The following is a 22,293-nucleotide window of genomic DNA, read 5'->3' as shown; positions in this document are numbered from 1 at the left end:
GCAACAAGATAGAAAATAAACAAAGTGAGCATGTTAGGAAGGAAAACAATCACAATATCCCAGGTTGGCACTGCTATGGAATCAAATTGCAGGGGGGAGAGAGGACTACCTTCTGCATTGCCATATTTCACTATAAGGTAACAAACTTCTGCCATACAGCATCCAAAGATAAGTACTGAAGAACTCATTAAAAGTTCATTATGTCCAGCCATCTTGTCTTGTAACCTGGGAGAGAAAAACCAAAATGAAATGTTAAATAACTTTGTTCCTACTCTAGATGCAAGGCTGTGCTAGGTGTGCAAGGGAGGGCACTAGCACACAGCATTAATTTTTCTTTGGAAATAATTGTTGATTGTGGTATTTCCATAGCTGTGATCCATTATTCTGGAGATTTGTCTATCAAATTTGGAAAATACACCATAATTTGGAGAGCATTTAAAGGGGGGAAAAAAAAAAAAAAAAAACAAACAAAAAAAAAAAAAAACAAAAAAAAAAAACCAAAAACAAAAACAAAAACAAAAACAAAAAAAAAAAAAAAAAAAAAAAAAAAAAAAAAAAAAAAAAAAACCACCACACAAACACTACTGGTCTCAGGAGACCCCAGATGTAAGGTTATCGCAGATAATCACTTTAGGAAGGATGAAAATACCCATTTTGCATCAGCCAAAACACAGCGGTCCGTAAGAAAGTGCAGATAGTAATGAATTGGATGAAGTATCTTCTGTATTTCTTTGTCTGTAGCCATAGTCTTTCTGCCGGAAATCAGTTCAAGGAAGACTAGATGGTGGTGGGAGAATCTTTTGGTGTCTCAAATGATTATTTGCTTCAGATGATCCATGTTTTGGAAGCAGACAAGCAAGGTCAGAAAACAGATTTGTTCTAGCATAAGATATAGAGAAAAGTCCATCATATTCTGCAGAATAAAGCAGCAACCAGCTAGCTAAATTATTTTACATACAATTTGTTAGTGATACCACTGTCTTAATGAAATGCAAAATATAATAATACAAAACTATAAAATTGAACCAGTCATGAACACAATGAATATACATCTTGTTTCCTTGAAGGTAATGTCATACTCTCTCATGGGGCAAACAGACAAAAACATGGAAAGCAAGAGAAGGGGCAACTAGCTGGTGCAGAAGGTGAAGATACCAAAAAAAACCACCAAGCAAGTTCCTTTTGGATTATAAGATGTTCTTTGCTGCATTCAAGTACAGCATACTTGGAAGTCCAACTAGTCCTGTCTGCATTGTTTCACAAGTGCAATTGTTTTAGTTCTTTCAACAGGTGGGGGAGGAGGACGGAATAGTTTTAATTTCACCTACCGGCGTCCCAGAGTGTACAGTTTTAACTGCTGAGGAGACTTGATCGTCAAATCCTGCTGTGAGTTTTTTACTGGCTTCTCCCCACACCCCCCGCCCGGGGCACAGCATGTGTACCTGGGCAATCAGCGCTCCGGAGCCGTTGGCGTCCGGATCCGCGGCGGGGTGGGCAGGCCCCGCTTCTCAAAATACGCCGCCGACACGGAGCAGCGGCCCCGCCGCTGACGCGCGTGACCGTCCCGGGGCCGCCGCGTTGCCCCGTTCGCGGTCTTACATGGGGCCTCCCCGACCGAACCTGGGAGAACCAGGGAACCTGGGAGAGTGGCTAGAGGCCCGGCGGCGAAGGTCGCGACCCGCTCCGGGGTTCTCTCCGACCGCGGCCGATTCCCCGTCGCTCGTCGAACGAGACCCTTGGGGCCGCGCTTCGGCGGGGCCGCCCGCCGACTGTCGGTGCCGATGCCGTGCGCAGCAAACCGCGCGGAGGCACCACCACGGTTCGAAGCGACGAGCAGCCGCCCCAAGCACGAACAGCCCCATCCGGACGACGCCGGGCGGGGGCTCTACTTGAGGTACGGCCGGGGTGGTAACGGACCCTCGGGGCCGGGCCTCCGCCACCTTCCCGGGCGGGAGGTGAGGGGACCGAGCGCTCCCGCCGGCCCCGGGCCGCAGGGGCATGTTGCGGTTGCTGTTGTCGGTATCGCAGAGGGAGCCAGGTACGAGATGCGAGGGTTCCGGTAGCGCCAACCCACTTCGCACAGCTTTCGCGGCCGCGCCGCACGGCAGGCACTCTGGCAGCGACGGCTCTGCCCAAGCCCCGCGCGGGGAAGGGCGGCGCCCGCGGGACGGGAAGCGGGGCGCGCTGCCCGCGCTGAGTGCGAGCGTGGTAAACCTGCCGGCGCTGTCGTGGGGGTCAGGCCACGGCACCTGCTCGGGGTCCTGTAACTGGCTGCCCTCGCAGGAGAGGCGCGACAGATTCGCGATTTTATTTCCACCACAGAAACAGGAGGATGGTGACCAGTTGTAGCATTATTTTTTGGTAGTGGGGTTAACCGCTTAATGGTAAGTTAAGGGTACATATTAGTTGTCCAAACCAGGTTTTCTAAGGCTGTGTCTGAATACGTACTAAGGGTGGAGTTTAACTTTAGATCTGAGGAATACAAAACTCCTCCAAAGCATGGTTCCAGCGTGTTGTGGGTTAATGCTGGCAGGCAGCTCAGCCCTCACCCCTCCTCTTTCAGGGGAATGGGGATAGAATCAGAAAGGCAAACGTGGGAAATCCTATGGCTTTTCCCTGAAATAAAGACAGTTTACCTTTTAAGGTAAAGCAAAGCTGCATGCAAAACAGAATGTGTAATCTATTAATGATATCCCCTTAGCAGGCACGTTTCTAGCCTTTTCCAGGAAAGAAGGACTTCATTAGGTTTAGCAGTGACGTGGCAAGCCAAATGCTGTCATGTCTCGTGTTTCCCCCTTTCTCCTTCTCCCGGCTTAGATGGCTGAGCATGGCATCATATGGTGCAGAATAAGCCTTTGATTGGTTTGGTTCAGCATCCCAGCCGTGTTCCGTGCAAACTTCTTGTGTCACCCAACTTCTGGGACAGGAGCCACAGGAGAAACAGAGACAGGCTTGACGCGGCCTGAGTACTGTTCAGTGATAGCTGAACATCAGTTTGTTTGTAGCACTTGCTTTGGTCACAAAACACAACACCCTGCAAGCAAGTAGGAAGAAAATTAACTCTGTCCCAGCTAAAAAAAGTAGAGTGTGAAAGAAAAAAAGTTGAAATAACAGTCTTTTAAGTGTCATGCAGTTTTTATTTTGCCCAATCTGTTTGATTTTTTCAAAGGACACAAAGTTTAAATGTTTATAATAGGAGGAGTTTGGCTTAGGGATGTACAGCTGATTATAATGGAGAAGTTTCTGAGTGTATACTGGGAAGTGTGGGGTTTGCCAGTTCTAAAGGCACAAAATAAGTACAACAACTGTATATTGACAGTTGTATGACAACACTGTATATTGTTCTGGCTTACTGTCTTTGTATTTAGAATAAAAATAGACAGTTTTAATTTTTTTAGAGTAGAATTTTTTATTAGTGCAAAAATACTGCCTTCAGATTAATCTTTCAAACAATATGCTTCTGACTTTGGGTCTTATAAGAGAGAAAGGACACTGGTATGTCAAAGAACCTTTCTGAAAAAAGTAAGCTATCAGAAGATTAGCAACAGGCAATTGAGACAAGGATGGTAAATGATTGTTAATATTTGGAATACTTATTTAGGCACCAGTGATCTGTGGGTTTTGCTTTTGACATAAATCATAAACTAAAGGATAGAAAATAACTTTTTTTCAAAAAGAGTAAGTTTTGTAAGACTGTTTTTTAGTGGGGGGTTTTTAGTAAGACCCTGGATAAACAAGGTTGTTTATTGTTCTTATACTGCTGAAGCTAATACTTCATATTAGCAGCTGAAACTCTGCACTCACCTCTTGTCAGTTGCCCTGTATCCTTACCCTGGTTTGGGGGATAAAGTAATAAGATGAGAGTTATGAGAAACCTCACACAGTGTAAACATTGTCAAGATACTGAAATGAGCAGTATAAAAAGCCTTCAGCCGTCTCCATGTGAACAAAACAAATTACAAAGGAAGGCCACAATGCAGAGAGCATGTGAAGGATATTAATTATTACCCAGGTATGGCTCTTGAACTAAATTAGCAGTTGGTAGTTGTGGAGGATTTTAGAAAGATGTTATAAAAGAAGGTTTTAGAGTAAATTTTAGAAGGACCGTGACCAATGAAATAAGGAGAAACATGATTTGAGCGGCTCAGTCTAGTGAAAGACGTCTCACCTACAGCAAGGGGATTGGAACTAGATGACACTTAAAAGTCCTCTCCAACCCAAGCCATTCCATGATTCTAGCTGTGACAAGAGCTCTTTATTATGACCTTGCTGCAGAAAAAAACATATTGTGTAACTGCACTTGCTTGGCTACTGGGCAGATGTATTAATTGTTGGCTGATGACAAGCTCAGATGTATCTGTGCAATATGATTCCTCTCCAAAAAATATAATCCCAGCATGCCTTAAGAAAACTTCCAACAATGATGAGGGCTTGTTAATGGATATCAACAAATGGATAAGCTACAGACATTTCTAGTCTCCTGTACTAGGGAGCAATGGAAACCGGGCCAACTGCACAGAAACGGCTGGTGAAGGAAGACTGTTCCTTATGACATGGTTTTACCTTCCATTCAACTGTTTTGTTGAACGAAAAGGTAATGAACATGAAGACAAGGAGGTGATATTACTGCAGTCTATCAAGGTAGTCGGGAGGAAGAAAGCTTGATTATAGTTAAGTGGAATACTGCAAAGTAGCCATTGATACCATTACCTAAATTTAGTATTAAAGCAAATCTGCATCATTTGTGCATGTTTACTTGCATAGTAATTGGAATTAAAAAATGCAAAATCGAAATGAATTGTTACTGTGAAAGAAACTTGTTTAACTATGCTGAAAGCATACTTCTAAAGTTAAAACTTGCCATCTTACCCTCTCTGTAGTGAGGAAATATAAATGTATCGTTCTTAATTACACTGACCTTATGTATTTTATGACTACATATTTGTGCTGTTTATTTCAGGAGAGCAAAATTAATGAGTCATGTTGAGGAAACCATAAATTTCACTTGTCAAATAATTCCATATTTCTTTTCTTTAAGATTCGGTGTTCTGATGTGTCTTTGAGCTCTGGATTTTTATCTTTTTCTTATATCCTAGAACTCGGTGTTGTTTCAGCAGTCTCTCACAGTTCCTAATCAGAATCTGTATCTACATGTCCTAACTAGGCTTACAGCACATTATGAAAAAAATGTTTGTCAAAAAAATATAGCTATATATGATGTATTTTTCTAGTTCTTCTTAGGTATGTGTGCAAACTGGATTAATTTTCAGAAGAAAACTTAAGTAGCCTTAAAAAATCCATGAAAAAAGTTTGATTTGCTTCAACAGCTCCATACTCATTTGTAATTCAAATTAAGTTCTTGCAACACTATGCTCAAGAGAAGGAATACTTGTTTTTCTGGTAGGTGTGGCTGCTGTTGCTGACATTGAAAGAGCAACAGCTATGCGAAATAAAATGTGCCAGGAAGGGTCTGAGGTACTGTACTTGTTTTTTCTCTCGGTATTGTTCTGTATTGAACAATTATTGCAATTTACCTTAGAAGTATTTAAGTTTTTATCCATTTAAAATAAACAATTAGCAGATTCTTTTAGCAAAATAAGTTAGCAAAAAAATGAATGGAGGACTGACCAGAACTTCACTCTGCTCTCTGCTTTAAAAGGTACTTTTTCCTTTCCAATGTTCACTGTTCAAAACACAACTGAAAAGATAGGGTTTTTTTCCTTGTTAGTTATTTATTGCTAGGAAAAACAGAAGAAAGAACAGGTAATACATTTATTTTGTTATTTTGTTATTTACATTTATTTTGTTATTTTTTTATTTACTGCTGACATATTTCTTTAATTAAAAAATATTTATTCTGTAAGAACAATATTTTAAGTCATAAATAGCTAAAACCAAGGGGAAGAATGTTAAATGTGACTTTCTCTCTGTTGTAAGAATGCTAAAATATGTAACTTGCTTGGAATAAGAATGCTTGGGGGAAGCCTTTACTTTAGAACATTTCCTAAAAAGACTTTAGAAGTTTGAGTTGCTTTCAGTCACAAATCAGCTGAAAGTCATATGGTAGTAGCAGACTCTCACTATGTATTTGCAGTTCTGCTCACAATTTTAAGGACCTATGGCTAGAACTCTCCATTTCAGAGACAGGAGAGTCAGTGCTTTCTGCTGCTCCTTTTCTGCTTTGTGCCTAGTGTGACATAATGAGATTTTTGGTGCCCCTATGACTATTCTTGTCCGAAAAGCAATTTCTTGGTAGCTAGCAAATGCTGCTGTAAATCACATCAGACTTGGCATATGGGACATTTTCAAGGGTGTGTTATGACTGTGGTTCTCCCTAGTTCACTTTTTCATGAAAGAGCAATTGTGAAAATATTGTACATTATTTTGAAGGCACGGGCAATTATTTTTCGCCTGCTAGAAACATTTTCATTGTCTTGTGCAATAGCATCAGTTCATTCCATCTCGTCATTTTAGTCCACGCTTCCTGCTGGCAGTTGGGGAAACTGTCTTCTACCAATCCGGTTTGCTGATTTGACGTGAATTTGATTAATCTGGGACCCTATTTTCCCCAATAATCTCTGTGGTACAAGCAGGCCTTTGAGAAGACTTGCTGTCACCTTCTGTTTATGGATCATATCTGAATACCTAAAGATGAATCTGTTGAGAAAACTTTCATCTAGGCTCCACTTGCAGAAATTAGTGCTTGAGAGTGCCATGAAGTGCCACTCAGGCATTAACACTTGCTAGCACAAGTGCTGCTGAAGACTTCAGTCATCCGGGCACACAGGACCTGTTCCTGCAGCAGCAAGAGTTTTAAGCCCTAACCCCCAAATTGTGCCAGGAGCTGAACCAGCACTAATACAGTGAGGAGGCCCAGATCGCTAGTAAGCATTAATATGAGATGACCTCTCCTGCAACTCCTGCCTTATACAGGGCTATCTATCTAGGGTAGAACGGCTAACTGAGACTGAGTTTTATGCCTGCATAGATTTCACCTGCCTTCTGCTGGACTATATGAATTGACTTTCTTCTGTGTGTATGGTCTCATCTGTGGTGATCTGCAAGTTAGGGAATTCATAAATTAGTGATTATATCTGGACCATTGCATGTAATCCCCAATAAACATGTTTATTATGAACTTGATTAATTCTAGATACATTTTATTTATCTGCCTCTAGATTGTCTGTAAGAAGTCTGGTTGAGTTTGTTTTTTTTAAACATAGTTTACATACACACTATGTAGGTGGAAAAAAAAGTTTTGCTTTGCTTTAAGAATTACTACCTATTAGTTATTAATTTGTTAGTTAATTAGTTATTAATTAGTTATTAAATTGGATAGTCTAAAATAGGGATTATTGAAAAAAAATACTCCTTGTATTGCTGTATATAGACTTCTGTTATATTCTTCTACAGAACTGTCCATGTACAGAAACAGCTTCACACATCTGACAAATAGAGGCATTCAGAGTGTCACATACAGTATCATAAATATCGTTAAAGGCGTGTTCTGTGACTGGTTTTTCATAGAAGCACAGTAGCTGGGTCTCTCAGTAAGTCAGTGCACCATGATAGAGACTTAACACCATCTTGTTTGTGAAATTCTTGAGCAATGATCATGGGTCAGTATTATCTCATACTACGTCTTCTCTTTTCGCAGATGCGGCAGCATAAAGTACAAGGACAAAGACATTTGCAAGCACATTTAGATAGGTACAAAATGTTGTGTGCTGGGAAAAAATCTTACTTTGCTGCTGCTGTCTGCATTATTACTGTAACTTCAATGCTCACAGTTTCTTATATGCAGTTCCAGAGACTTTCTCATCAGCCAAAAGTAATTCAAGAAGGTAGAAGATGTAGAGGGAAAATTTCCAACAGCACAATAACGGCATTAAAAGGTAACAAAACTTTTATTATATCCCCATACTTTGATGACAGAGAAAGCAAAGTCACTCGTCTGATTGGGATTGTTCACCATGAAGATGTAAAACAACTGTACTGCTGGTTCTGCTGTCAGCCCAATGGAAAGATATATGTATCAAAAGCAAAAATTGATGTTCACTCAGACAGATTTGGATTCCCTTATGGTGCAGCAGATATAGTTTGTTTGGAACCTGAAAACTGTGATCCAACACATGTATCAATTCATCAGTCTCCACATGGAAATACTGACCTGCTGCCAAGGTTTGAAATTAAAAACCGCAAGGCTGAGACCTTTTCAATTGACTTCACTGTGTGCATTTCTGCCATGTTTGGAAACTATAACAATGTCTTGCAGTTTATACAGAGTATGGAAATGTACAAGATTCTTGGAGTACAGAAAGTGGTGATCTATAAGAACAACTGCAGCCATCTGATGGAGAAAGTCTTGAAGTTTTATGTAGAAGAAGGAACTGTTGAGATAATTCCCTGGCCAATAAACTCACACCTCAGGGTTTCTTCTGAGTGGTACTTCATGCAAGATGGAACACACATTGGCTACTATGGACAAATCACAGCTCTAAATGACTGTATATACCGTAACATGGAAAGGAGCAAGTTTGTGGTCCTTAATGATGCTGATGAAATAATTCTTCCTCTTAAACACCCAAACTGGAAAACAATGATGAACAGTCTTCAGGAACAAAACCCAGGGACTAGTGTTTTCCTCTTTGAGAACCATATCTTTCCAGAAACAGTATCTTCTCGCATGTTCAATGTTTCATCTTGGAATACTGTGCCAGGTGTTAACATACTACAGCATGTATACAGAGAGCCGGACAGGAAAGATGTAATCAATCCCAGGAAAATGATAGTTGATCCACGAAAGGTGATTCAGACTTCAGTCCATTCTGTCTTACGTGCTTATGGGAAGAGTGTGAATGTTCCCATGGATGTTGCCCTCATTTATCACTGTCGGAAGGCCCTTCAAAGAGACCTTCCCAGAGAATCTCTCATCAGGGATACAACACTGTGGAGATTTAACTCATCATTAATAAAGAATGTTAACAAGGTTCTATATCAAACCATGCTGCGAGCTCAAAATTGAAACCTCAGTTATAAGGAGTGAAAGTGGAGTGCTACTTTATTGTGTGAAGACAGACAATATAATTTAAAGATCACGTTAAGTTGATTTCTGCATGGAGTTTACATTTTGCTGCAATTATTTACGGAATCTGTAGGTAAACCATGAATCATTTAATGATATCAAGGATCAGTGCAGATTGCAGTATTACTTCTGAGAAATGTACAGTTTGTTTTCAATTAAAACAATAATAAAAATCAGTATTTGTCAACTGATTCAAATAATGCAAAACAGTTTTCAACCTATGTACAAAAGGTACAAATAGTCAATGCAGTCATTAGTATTAAAGGTAGGATTGCTTAATTCTTGCAGTTTGTATGTCACTGGGTACCAAATTTGTATGCACCCATTTCAGTAAAAGGTAGACAAGCAGTTGAGCACATTCTTCCTTTCAGTTGCAAAAAAATTACATCTTATGTTCTTGGAAATAGTGTATGTTAAAGATGGGATGGTTTGTAACCCTAAACACAGCTGTTGGAGTTTTGCTGATAAAAAATGTCTTGTTTAACTGGACTTTGGAGACATACAGGTTTGAGAAGAGTGATCGTACCTGTTCTGAATTACTGAAGTGGTAAGTGCTGAGTTGTGTTGGAAAGCTTTAATAGAGGCAAGGGGTACAGATTGATCTTCATGAAGAAGATACTTTTGTAAACTGAAAAGAACCTATTTTGAGGAGGAAAAAAAATAGATGGCCAAACAACTTTTATGAAACTTAATAGTTTGTTGGGGTTTTTTTCCTGGCAGCTTGAAGCCTCATAGGAACATGTTTCATTAAATTTAGACACAGGGTGGATTTTAGTCCTTTATGTGGTGGGTAAGTTGAATTATATTGTTTCTTTGGTAGGCATAAGGGTACAGAAGCTGCATTTCTTCCAACCTCTATCTGGAATTAGTGTTAAGTAGTGACTTTTGCTGAAGGGTCAGATGGAAACCAAAGCAACTACAAAAATCATTTGCTCACTTCTGTTTCACAGTTTCAGTTTCTCAGATTCACTTTCTGTTTGATAAGCCCCCAGACCTACATTCCTACATTCATTGCAGATGTGGCAATATATTAGAATCTTCCTGCTGAAGGCACGTCTAAAGGCAGCGATAGCCTGACACTTTGGTGTCTGACAGAGAGAAGTGTGTGTGAAAGCAAGTATGCTTTTTATAATTTCTGCATTAGTGTTGTGCTTTCATTCCTTTATCTACTTGGTAGTGGCACATACCTGTGCCCTCAAAGAGCTCTGTCATTAGTGGATTAGTATAATTATCAGATGCCCAAAGGGAATTTCTGCTTTGCTTCACAGTGACTGCAGCATCTCTCAGTCTGTATCAACAAACTGGCAGCTATATTAGTATCTGAGATACCTGCTGCTGTTAGTCATACAATCTTGGGTCCATTTAGAATTTGACTTGTTCAGAAGGGGCATCCAAAAGTCCAAGTCCCTGCTTATAGCATGGTGTGCTCAGGACTTTGTCTAGGAAGGCTGGGCAAGCTGTTTCAGTCTTAAACTAAGCTCACTGTGAAGAATTTCTCTTGTTGCAAGAACCATTGACCATTGCCTTGCTACATGATGCCGAAATGAGTCAGACATTGTCTTCATTATGGCTTACTAGTTATCTGGAGACAGTAGCAGTGCCTCCCCATCCCATGCCCACCACCTTCCCTTTCCCCACCATTCTTGCTGGAAGGCTCAGTTTTCCAGCCGTCTTGTGCTCCACCTCTCTGTGGGCTCTGCATGGTCAAGGTTACTAATAAAAGTAGTTAACCAAGTTTTCCTGTTTTGGAAACAAGGACATTTCTCTGTTTAATCTTTCAAAGTTAATGCAGTGCTGTACAGGTTGCTCCTTCAGAAGAACCTGAGTTACTGCACACATCATAATGATACTGTTATGTTACTCCCATATTACGAATGATGAGAACTGGGTTTCAAGACAAGGTATTGAAAACCTTCTTTTTCACGGAAGCTTTCTTCGCTTTGGAGTGAGCCAACAAAACCTCACTTTTCTGAGCTCATCATTTATGCCCCATACAGTGTTGTTTGAATGGAGAGAGTGAATTTGGCTTCCGGTTGATAAAATCCTTGCGTACAGACAACATTTTTCTCAAGGCTTTATGCAACTCCTATGGCATCACTCAAATATTGATTCTTGCATACGAAAACTCCCCTTCATTGGTGTCATTCATACCACATACATTTGAGAATCTTGGCCTTCACTGAGTATAAAGTAAGGCCTCCTTGAATAGGAAGAAAAAAATCACAATAGCAATGCTAGACAGCTTTGTCTTTTTAAGGGTATGACCCAGTCTTCACGAAAACTCATGCTTTCAAGTTGTGTAAAAAAAAGACATTAAAGCAACAGGGAGGGAAGAAGGAAGGATCAACCCAAAAGCATTTCTAATGCATGTGATGATGTAGATACAGCTTTTAAGTACATGTCAAATAGCACAAAAGTACGTCGACAAGTATTTGCTACTCAACAGTTAACTTGTGTACATCGGATCTCCTATGATGATCAATAAGACTTTTTTCTACTCCTGTACTGTTCTTCCAACTCTTTTTTTCCCCCAGTGGCATTCTGTCATTTACCCTGCTTTCCAATTCGAGATATAGCAACTACTTTAAACATACTGTATTAATTGCAACTTTTGGAGAAAGTGAATGGCTGGTAGACATCATTTAATGTAAGACAGTGACTTGCTGTAGAGACTGAAAATCACCTTCCCCTTCATGTGAACTAAATTACGTTTTAACACAAACTCTAGGAAATAAAGACTATAAAATACTGATCAAGCCATTCTGAGTAACTATCAGCAAGGATGATAAATATGTCAGGGGTTCTCCAGGGTTGATCAGGATTGCAAGCTCTATCAGATTGATTAAAAAACTGCATCATTCTTGCTGCGATCATACTGACATGTTCCTGAACTTACAGCATCCGATCCTAGTTAAAGGACTAGTTTGATTCTTCTGTTTCAAAGGCTAAGCATTTAAAGCTATCATATGGAAAAACATGTAGAAGAGAAAGATTCTGGAGATAGAAGGGGTTTGCTGTTTTCTCATTTTTGTTAAGCAGCCATGCACTGTAACCAGTATTTCTTGTTACACGTACAAAAGCCTATGGGTCTAAAATAGTAGCTTCACTTTTTGTTTCAACCATTAAAAAAAGGTCAGAAGTCAGGTCAAGGACAACTTGATTTCAGATTTGAATGGTTTAAACATTACAAGCTATACTTCAAAGCCCAAACAGGTATATTTAAACATGAATATAGACAAAAATTTGTGGTGAACACTGTTAGCACGCTGCATTGCATAATGTCCAAAACAACCCATTCCCAAATGCCCAAATAAAAGTAAATGATTGTGCATTGCATGATGAGACCATTGGGTGTGCAACTTTGGTTCATGCAAAGTCTCTTTTTATGGACACACTGCTGATAGGCCATATATTCCTGAAGATTCGGTATGTGTGAGCTTTTCAGCCATGTTCTTTCCATAACACCAAATGGATACTATGGTCTGGCATACTGGTGGCAAAAACCAAGCCCGTATCATTTTGGCCATTTAGTCCATTTAACCAAGACATTTCACCACCCAAAAAGCTTGAACCTCTCTTTGACTTTCTATATTCTGGTAAAGGCCAGCGGCTTATCAGTTTTTCTGTCCTCAAGTCCATTATATACAGGTATCTGGTGTCAAACAATAAAGCAAATATCTCTCCAAAGCCCAGCAGGGACACGTTTGAGAAGTCTGGAAGTTTGATAACCCTACAAGGCAAGAAAACAGTGTTAGAATCTCCATTACAATGTAGTAATGAGCTTGAATTACTAAACCAAAACCTGTGTGTCTACAGGAAATGCGTCTAAACTCATCACCCTGAAGTAATTTAGAAAGAAACGGATGCAAATCATTCAAATTTAGCAGCGGAACGCTTAACTACAGTCAGGCCTCTGGTTTCACTTCCGATTTTGTGCATTCAGGGCAGACCCATCTGAACATAAGTAAAGGCTTAGGTTTGAAAGGGATTATTCTGCAGAGCACAAGGAGAAAAGAGCCATTTCCACATACAAATGACAGAGCAAATTTACTTGTGTTTTACAGTAAATTTTCATATGGATTTCATGCCGCAAATATCTTTAATGTTATTCTTTTGATCGCGCTTCTAAAAGGCAGAAGTAAAATATAGACATGCCTTCTTGTGATAAGCAGGTTAGATAAATCATCCAAGACTGGTCCTTAGAATGCTGTTTTACTGATGTTTTATGAAAAATTAAGCATGGGGAGAAACAGAAGTACTTTTTAGTTCCCCAACACCTTTATGATGTCTTCCCTTAATAAAACAAAACTTGGAACAGAAACTGAAGAGCTGAGTCTTTCACAACTGCCTGCATGTTTGATCATAGCATTACAGAAAGCAAACAACAGAGGCACAGAAATGTGTGGGGATGAAAATCTGCTCTCAGCAGTAAGAGACCATCTTTCTTTTTTGAAAGATGGGAGAATAAACTAAGAGGTGAAATTAACCAGTTATTCTTGCTGATAAAAAGCACTTCTGGAGATCTTTGAAATAGCCATAAATATTCTGACTATTTGAATTAAAGAGTCTGCTAGTAGTTCTAAAATGCCTTTTTTTTTTTGTTTTGTTTTGTTTTGTTTTGTTTAGTAAGTTACTGTCCTTAATGTCACCATTTCCAACTCATACACCCTGATTTTTTTGTGGAAATGGAATGCCATCATGTTTGGTCCCTTACTGCAGTCTGATATATTTCACTCTAATTCCCCAGCATGAGCAGGAGTGACAGATCAGTAGTGATATAAGGAAAAAGAATATTTTTCATTTCTTGTCCCACCAAAGGACCCCTAGAAATGCCTGCTTGGTTCTCTGTATAGCTGTCTCCATGGTAACATTAGCCCTGGGTCACTACATTTTCACATTCACAACTACAGCATTGTGGTCTGGTGTAAGTATACTGAAACACTTCAGGTTATGGAATGAAAACATGGAAGAGAACTAGCATGTGGCCAGAAACCAAAACAGCAATGAACCTATTCATATTATCAGATGACAAAGCCAGAATTAAACCGCTAAATATGTGTAAAGCAAGATTACAGATTTTTTATCAAAATTCTTTTGGTCCACATCTGAAGTTAAGTTATTAAAACTAGTATGATCTACTTCTTATTTATTTAATGAAGACTGAATCCTATACTGAATGGTTTACCTGAGAATATCATAGCTGGCAAAGTCCCACTGGTATAATCCTAGTGCTGAACTGCACACTATGTATTTACCATCAAAGTGCAGTCTGGGCTGTAGGGAGATGCTGCGGTCTTCAGAGACAGACAGTGTTCTTAAGCACTTGCAGTTTATTTCCCTTCCAATAGGCCAAATCTACAATTAAAACAGAGTTTAAGACCATAAAAAATTCACATTATAACCCATTAAAAATTCACATTATAAACTGTTACATAAACAGAGCAAGTCTCACAGTCTCTTTTTAAGCATCAGGCAAATGTGTGCATGAGTTTTTTTCAGAAGTATTTATCTCTTTCAGGTAGGAACATCAATTCTTCAAGTGACTTTGTCTTACAGTATTGGTGCAGCATGTGTTGTTTCTAGCCTAAAAAATCCTAGTGAAAATGGGTACTTTAAAGAATGGAAGGAAAAAAAAAAAAAAAAGAAAAGAAGAAATCAACCATCCAACTGGGACAGAAATGTAAGTGTTTCAGTTACAAAGCACTTCTATAGCCACAAACTTACAGCACTCTCAAACTCCAAAGTCCCCAACAGTAACAGTATTTGCAGTTACCTGCTTCACTGTCAAGTTAGCACAATAAACATGACCTGAAAGCACGGATTCTTTGCATTACCATTCTTGTACAGTTATCATTTAAAACAAAATGCTAATGCAAGCATTGAAAAATTAGCTTCCAAAGTTTCACGTTCTGTACGCAGTCTCTAAAAGGTGGGAAATGTGAGGAAAAAACCCTAAAGCCTTCTATTATTTGTAAACTTCAGCAAAGCAATCAAGCTTTTTATTTCCCAATGTACCAAAATAATATATGCACGATATATGGTACATACCTTGATTTCATACTTATCTGCACTTAGGAGAATATAATCCCCAGGACTATGCATAAGAGATTTGACTTTGCACTTCTGCAAAACGACCTGTAGTTGAAGGATGGTAATGATTTATGTTGATGTTGTTAAATAAACAAATTTTCACTTGCATTTTTCACTTCACTGACCACCTGCATAGTGTACCCATGTATGAAGGCAGTACAAATACTTTTAGCAACTGAAGGAAAAGTACAGTTTACACTCCTCTTGTTCCTCCTAGTGACAACTTACTGTATCAATAAGCAAACATGCATACTTCACATGTACAGTCACACCCCCCACCTTTCAAGTTCTGAAATAACCAGAAGAAAAATATTGTTTCAGGCTCAGATTTTTGTTATCAAGATCAGTGCATTTTTTACATAACTTTTAAAACTGTATCCTTTCAGAACCAGTTTTTATTCAGTCTTTGAAACAAAATGCTGCTTCCTAATATTAGCCCAGCTGCTTTGGAATTGAAATATCTTCAATGGTCTAAAAGGTTTAATTACAGCTTGAGTATTTTTTTCTGATTAAATGTTATTTCGCAGTATTTCCAGCTGTGTTTCAGATTCTAAACCTAGCTACAGGATTAGGAAATAAAAATTTAGAACATGCTACAAATTTCGTGCAAGTAAGTGTGTGAGATTAATTATAAATCAATATTCCCACCTTAGTGACCCATTCTGTGTGTCCAGTAAGGGTATTCAGGCACGTTCCTGTGGATAAGGCCCATACTTTCACAGTGAAGTCTGCAGAACCACTGACCAGAATATCAAGTTCATCATTGTAATCCACACTAAAAACTTCAAGCAAAGATGGAACTAAATAAGCAATACCAGTCTCTATGTATGCATTTTTCTGTGAGACACTAGTAGCCTCTGTATAAATTTAGCAGCTTCTAAATTCATACGCTCCTAAATTTTTAATTGTTCTTGAACTGTATACATGAATTATTGCTCTGGGTGCCTAAGTTTACATTGCAAAATTACTGGGGTTTTTTGCCCAAATTAAGAGCATGTATATCCATGGTTCCTTTATGGCCGAATTATGGCAAAGTTTAACTTATGCTAGTTCCTATTTCCGGAGTTTTAGTAAGACAGTTTCCCAGGATTAGTACATTTTATAAATACAAGGGAAAAAAATTACAGCTGAGCTGAGGATAAGTACACAACAATGAATTTAATTATGAGGGCACTGCAAATACGAACTCCCAGGTCCTATTTTGCTCTTTGGTTTAAGCTCATGTCCAGTCTGGGAATAGAAAGAATGGCCATGGTCATGTATGTCCTGCTACCTAAGATTTGCACCTCTTTGAGACCTGAAGCTACTGAATAATCATGGCATTTATTGTTACTTCCATGCAATTGCAGAACACTGCATGGCTAAGCTTTGGCATATTCAAAGACCAAGGTATGTCTGTTCTAGTCACTTCCCCTGTTGAGGGGAACTGAGGTGACTCAGGTGACAGAGAAGAGAGGCTGAACAAGCCAAAAAAGCTAGTGTGCAAAAAGCTAACTTAAATTATATTTTGTTTGATGATGATGTACATTACTTCATTGATAAAATTACAGTTTTAAAATTTCAACATACCTGCACCAGAATGTCCTCTAAAATGCTGTGTCTTTGCCCCAGAGCTCCATTCCCAACAGGCTACTGTGTTATCAAAAGATCCTGTTACAAGCTTTTGTTCATCAAACTTCACTGCAGCACAAGTGTGTGTCTGGATACCATATATGCACTGACCTGTGCTTACATCCCATAGTTTTGCAGACAAGTCGTCTGATCCTAGAATATAAAAGAACAGGATAGTTGGAAGATTGGTAGATTCTGGCACTACCTCTGACTGACAGTGTCTACTAAAACAGATGCATGGAAATTTCAGGTGACACATCACTCTCAGGTTTGCAGAATCACTGACTATAGTGCAAGCTTTACTTTCTTTGAGGAAGGAAGGGTATCCTCCAAACCCTGAAATACAGAAGAATACCAGGCCCCATATCCTGACACTTTCTTTTCTCTACCCGAACCTCCTCTTTTTTAAACTGCTAGCTTTGGAGAGCAAAATAAAACTGTGGACTCCTTACACCTGTTTCTTCTCCCAGGGGGTTTCAGCACAAAAGTTGTCAGAAAGTTTTGGCAATGCTGTTTTCTGTATATAACATTCACTGCTGAGTAGGTAAGTGAAAGACTGGCTGGAATCTGGTCATTGGCTTCTAGTAAGCATCCTAATGTACCAACAAATGAGCAACTGAAGTCAATATTCCCAACTTAGTGTATAACACTGTCATTCCAAATGACTGGAAAATCCTTGGAATATGCTCTGACAGCAGTTCATTGGAACTCTGTTATTATTCTTTCATACTAAGGCTTCACACATGTTCTGTCTAACTTAAGTTCAAACAGAAATCTTTAAGTCTGTATCTTCCTCTTCAGGGAGGAAGCTGAAATTATGTGAAGTCAGACCAGTAGCAAGGTTAAATCTAGTTTTATAGCACTTCATAAAGCACTTATGTTAAGAACTGAATGTGCTTACAGCCTTGTTTCAAGGAAGAAAGTATGACCTTTTCTTCCACACTTTGGGATACTGAAGTTCTCTCACAGCCTGAAATCCTTTCCATTGAAAGCTGTTGTATAAGAGGATAGCTAACATATTTGTACTTCTCAAATGGGCTTACTTATAGTAACAGCATTCTCAAAATCATAGAGAAATCTGGATTGGAAGTGCCCTTAAAAATCATTTAGTTCCAACCATCTTGCCATGGGCAGGGACAATGATGCCTGCTGTTATTATTTCTTTATCCAACGAAGACATCAGTCTCTTTGTGTTCTTATTAAAGTGACTCATGAGTTCATTAGTACACCAGGTATCTCAGAACTTGAAAAAGTAAGTAGATTTGAATCATCATCTTTATTTGTGCTATGAAAATAATTTGTCTGGTTAAAGAAAAGCAAATTGTTATTAATCTTATGAGGGGGAAGAGAAAACAAAGAATTTTAAGACTCAAGTTGTCCTTCCTACCTGTACACAGAAGTCCATCTTTATAGTAAAGTGCATATACTCTGGCACTGTGTCCAATTAAAGAGGATGTCTCAAAGGCTTCGTGGTCCTTCAGTTGCTTCATCCTTAAAATAGCTTTTAGGTAAACCTTCTTCCAATGTAGAGGATCCTGAACAGAGTCATCTATCTGCCAACCCAAATTCTTACATGCAGTCTGCCACACCTCTGTACAGGCACTTATAACCTTGTTCCACTGCTTAGAGACGAGGCAACATGTGAGTAAGGTCTGTGGATCGAGCCATTTTAACAGATAAAAACTAAGTTCCAATGGAAGAAGTTTGAGGAAGTCCCTCTTGAGGAGAATCTCTAGATTATTGGAGAGGTGCCTGAGCTGGACTGCTCCACTCAAGCTAATCAGGTGATCCAGAGTTTCATTTTTCTGCAAGTCCGTCAGAGAAAGAAATGCAACAGAAATGTTATCAAGCCATGCTTCAAAGTCCTTTTTCTCCATAAGGTTATGGAAAAATTTACCTGTGATACATCAAAATACTGTATTAGTTCCGTTCAGAAAACAAGGTACAAATCACATCTTTATTACTGGTACATAAGTATTCCAAATGGCATGTTAACACACAGACTGAAGTGACCAAATGCATTTTAAAATATTCTTTAGGTTAGGACTAAGCATTTGCATGCACCCTGAACTATCACTTGTCCCACAGCAGACTTACAAGTAAATTGCATGTAACTAGTGAATGGTAGCATTCATTATGAATGTTAACATATTTCTTGTTTTAGATTAACACCTTCAGATTCTGAGTCCAGTAAGGTAGGGGTTAAGTTTTAAACCTATTACAGCAAATAAACACTGTCTTAGAGTTTACTCATGGATTATTCTGAAAAAGGGAAAAAAAAAAAAATCAATGCACATAAGCAGCATGATAAGCTAGTTACTAACATAATTTACCCATATCTTTGTGCAGAACTATTTTAAATATGAAGCAAGTAACTAGTTAGTTTTCAAAAAACATATAAAGAGATGTCTGACAAACTGTGTTGGAGGATATGTTAGTCATCTTTCTATTTAGTCCATGTAAAGGCCCGAGCTTGTGCTAGTCTAGTATCAGTTTTGACATGTATACACCACTTTGACCTAAGTGTATTAAAAAAAATCCTGTTGTTTTTTGGTTGGTTGAGTTTTGTTTAGTTTGTTTGTTTGTGGGGTGGTTGGTTTTTTTTTGAGGGGGGGGGTTGATTGTGCTATTTTCTCAGTTTATTTCCACTGAGACTTAACTGTGAAATTGAATACCACCTCCTGAACTACATCCTGGATGCACTTATACTATCCTGTGACGTCTCAAGTTCTTTCAGCAACCTGGGACCATTGATTAACAAGATCAGGTAAACAGTTAAAAATAACTTTTAAAAAAATTTTCTCTGGAAGGCATAACTCATTAGATAACTGTCTGAATTTCACAGCACTCCGAAACTGAAAGAATGACGGTATCTGAGTGGGAGTCAATAGTACGTTTATTTCTATGCAGACATTTTACCATCACAGAATAAGATCTTACAGTATACCTCTTAACAGGGCCATAGAAGTACAGAAAAGTACAGTCGTCACTATAAAAGGCTGCACATGGCATGCAATGGTTGGTAAAACACAAGAAGATTCTGGATGTCAAATGCACAGAAGCAGCTGCTCCTATTAAGTCACAAGTTGATTACAGTAACTTTTACTGCAGACAGCACTTACCAGCTTTCCTCAGCACACATGGCAGTGAATATAGTTGCTGTTCAAACAGATATGTGTTCTCTTTAAAACAAGTAAAAAAATTCTAATAGGCCGGCTACGAATAAAAATTCCGTGAGCCCCAAAGCGTTTGTTGTATTCAATACATGAAGGTAATACTGAAATTAAGGGCTGCTGTGAGGCCGCTGAAACCGGTGCTCGAGCCTCTTTTCCAGGTGTTACTCAGCCAGCCCCGCCCGCTCCCATTATACCTCCACACACAAAAAGCACGGCGAGGACTACACTCAGCGCCGCTGCTGCCGATAAGCTTCGCGTCGCTCACCTCAGGTAGCAGCCCGGCGCGGGGTGTCCGTCGGCGGGCAGTCGCCACGGCTTGCGCGGACTCCCGGAGCCCAGCACGGCAGGGTGCTTCCCTGCCGCCATCGCTCCCACGGCAGGACCGGCTCTCAGCACTTCCGCAGCCCACGCCACAACCTGCGGGCAGCCACGACAGAAGGGTCACCCTCAAGACGACACCAGGGCCTCACGACCGCCCGGCGCTGAAGGGAGGGGAGGGCTGGGCCAAATCCGCGCCGGGCGAACCGCTGGCACCGGAGATAAAGCGCTCCCGGACCCGCTGCTCTCACGATCAGGCGGCTTCCGGCGCATCCTAACGTCATCAGTCCCCGCCGCCGCGCTCAGGAGCTTCCGCCCGCTCCGCTCCTGCTGCCGGCGCCGCTCGTACCGGCGGCCCGTGGGCAGGCGGCCGGGGACGGGTGCGTCGACGCTTCCCTACAGGCGAGACATGGCTGCTGAGGAATCTCGCTGCCTGCTGGGTTACGCCGCTTCTGACTCGTACCCGAGGTTTTGGCAAGTTCTGTTTGTTAAGAATATTGCTGCAGTTATGATGATGAAAAATGCAGTAGCGTTTATCGTACTGACTTAAAATCTCTCCTGGGGAGGTACGGTGTTGGTGGAACCATGCAGAAATCTAACCTGAAAACTGCCTAGCCCTAACCCCTTACTTAATACAACAAAATTTACTTTTTCCTACTTGTATTTATTGTCTTCATAATTGCAGGTTTTGACTTTGCCTGGGGTCCAGCCCCATGGCTGCTGATATCTGAAATGCTCCTGCTTAAAGCGAGAGGCATATCGGGTACTGCTTCTGTATTATCGAACTGGGTTATGGCCTTCTTAGGAGCCCAAAGAATTTCAGGATTTTATAGCAAGCATCATGAATTACTCTTATTTCTTCAGTTCTTGTGTTCTTTTAACCTGCTGTACTGACTGTAACGGCCGTGTGAGAATATTAATTGCAGTTTTTCTACGATGTAAAACAAAATCGAATTTATAAATAAATAAATAAAATTTTGTTGCTCCACTCTACCTTTTCCTTATGGTGCATGTTACAGTGAAGAAGAGCACAATGCAGCCTGGGTAATGTTAGTTTCAGACTGTAGCACTTGACATTCGTGTGGCTGTTATTTCTGGGATGCCTGACCACAGAATTAAGTCTTAGTCCCAAATGGAGATGAATTCTTGGCTTTCACGGATTTAAGGGGTTTTTCCTATTGTTGTCAGGTGGCTAGGAATGCGTTTAAATCACAAGAAGAGTTCTAGCTCTTATGAGAATGTCTTTGATACTTCAGGAAAGATGATTGCTTTTTCAAAAGGAATTGCAAGGTCTTGGAGACAGTAAGAATGTACACTTAGCCAGAAAGGGAGAAAAACTATCCCGTAGCATTAGTTTACAGAGAAGACATCTCCAATTGAAGCAGGTCTCTGAAAGTCTAAAAGATGCCTGAAAACATAAACCAATGCTAGAATATGGCTTTTGTCAAAGATGGGTAAAGCTTAAGACACAAATCAATCTCACAGGTATGATACAGCACTTTAGAAAACTCAAATGGAAGAAGCAGTGCTCTGTGCTACATCCTGTCCTTTTGTTTTCTTGTCTTTTCACTTTCCAGATTTGAAAATCATTAGTCCTGTGTGTGAGAAAGAAATGTGTGGGATCAAAATTACAGTTTATTACAGATGAAGGAATAAATCATGTTTCCTCTTCACAAAGGTTTTAAATAGCACTTAAACCAGTTTCAGGTATGATAGGACTGTTTCTACTTGGATGTCTTATCTAAAATACAAACCATACATGCTATCATATGATGTTTAAAACAATGCTAATATATCAGCATTTATGACCAGTGGTAAAGAGTCTTTGATCACAAATGTACCAACAGTCTTAACACTATGCCATTATTAAATTACAAAGCAGTCTGCGACCATTTAAGACAATTAAACTGACATTCCAGATTGACAACACTGCATAAATCTTTACACAACATTTTCCATTGCACCAGATAAATACCTAATAGAGCTAGAAACAAATATGCAGAAAATTATCTC

At 39.7% G+C, this 22,293-nt stretch overlaps 2 protein-coding genes across 5 annotated transcripts; one reads left to right on the top strand and one right to left on the bottom strand.

Annotated features, from left to right (window-relative positions):
* The first annotated feature begins 1,834 nt into the window (after nucleotides 1-1,834).
* LOC120761756 (uncharacterized) lies at nucleotides 1,835-9,035 on the top strand. Its single transcript, XM_040083391.2, has 3 exons — nucleotides 1,835-1,894; nucleotides 7,658-7,710; nucleotides 7,936-9,035. The coding sequence occupies exons 2-3, from the start codon at nucleotides 7,658-7,660 to the stop codon at nucleotides 9,023-9,025; spliced, it is 1,143 nt and encodes a 380-aa protein (XP_039939325.1). The 5' UTR covers nucleotides 1,835-1,894; the 3' UTR covers nucleotides 9,026-9,035.
* Nucleotides 9,036-9,042: 7 nt separating this feature from the next.
* On the bottom strand, nucleotides 9,043-20,546 carry FBXW2 (F-box and WD repeat domain containing 2). Of its 4 annotated transcripts, none has more exons than XM_040083387.2 (7): nucleotides 20,228-20,546; nucleotides 18,174-18,683; nucleotides 16,745-16,939; nucleotides 15,824-15,957; nucleotides 15,134-15,220; nucleotides 14,271-14,440; nucleotides 9,043-12,815 (listed from the first exon to the last, which is right to left on the bottom strand). In XM_040083387.2, the coding sequence occupies exons 2-7, from the start codon at nucleotides 18,661-18,663 to the stop codon at nucleotides 12,527-12,529; spliced, it is 1,365 nt and encodes a 454-aa protein (XP_039939321.1). In that variant the 5' UTR covers nucleotides 18,664-18,683; nucleotides 20,228-20,546; the 3' UTR covers nucleotides 9,043-12,526. The 4 variants fall into 4 exon arrangements, with proteins under 4 accessions (XP_039939321.1, XP_058279102.1, XP_039939324.1 ...); XM_058423119.1 differs by having other exon boundaries at nucleotides 9,262-12,815; nucleotides 14,341-14,440; nucleotides 20,228-20,536; XM_040083390.2 differs by having other exon boundaries at nucleotides 9,262-12,815; nucleotides 18,174-18,591; nucleotides 20,228-20,420.
* Nucleotides 20,547-22,293: the final 1,747 nt, after the last annotated feature.

Source organism: Hirundo rustica, chromosome 20 (genome assembly GCF_015227805.2).
Source record: "Hirundo rustica isolate bHirRus1 chromosome 20, bHirRus1.pri.v3, whole genome shotgun sequence".
Taxonomy (NCBI): Eukaryota; Metazoa; Chordata; class Aves; order Passeriformes; family Hirundinidae; genus Hirundo; species Hirundo rustica.
The sequence above is the reverse complement of the archived record's forward strand: the minus strand, read 5'-3'. Positions and strand labels throughout refer to the sequence as shown.

Excerpts from the sequence above, each read along its gene's own strand:
- LOC120761756 (XM_040083391.2), top strand. The coding sequence starts at position 7,658 with ATGCGGCAGCATAAAGTACAAGGACAAAGACATTTGCAAGCACATTTA. Across the intron at positions 7,711-7,935 it reads TTGCAAGCACATTTAGATAG|AGAAAGCAAAGTCACTCGTC; the intron begins GTACAAAATGTT and ends CTTTGATGACAG.
- FBXW2 (XM_040083387.2), bottom strand. The coding sequence starts at position 18,663 with ATGGAGAAAAAGGACTTTGAAGCATGGCTTGATAACATTTCTGTTGCA. Across the intron at positions 15,958-16,744 it reads TAGAGGACATTCTGGTGCAG|TTTTTAGTGTGGATTACAAT; the intron begins GTATGTTGAAAT and ends CTTTGCTTGAAG. Across the intron at positions 15,221-15,823 it reads ACACAGAATGGGTCACTAAG|GTCGTTTTGCAGAAGTGCAA; the intron begins GTGGGAATATTG and ends CTTCAACTACAG.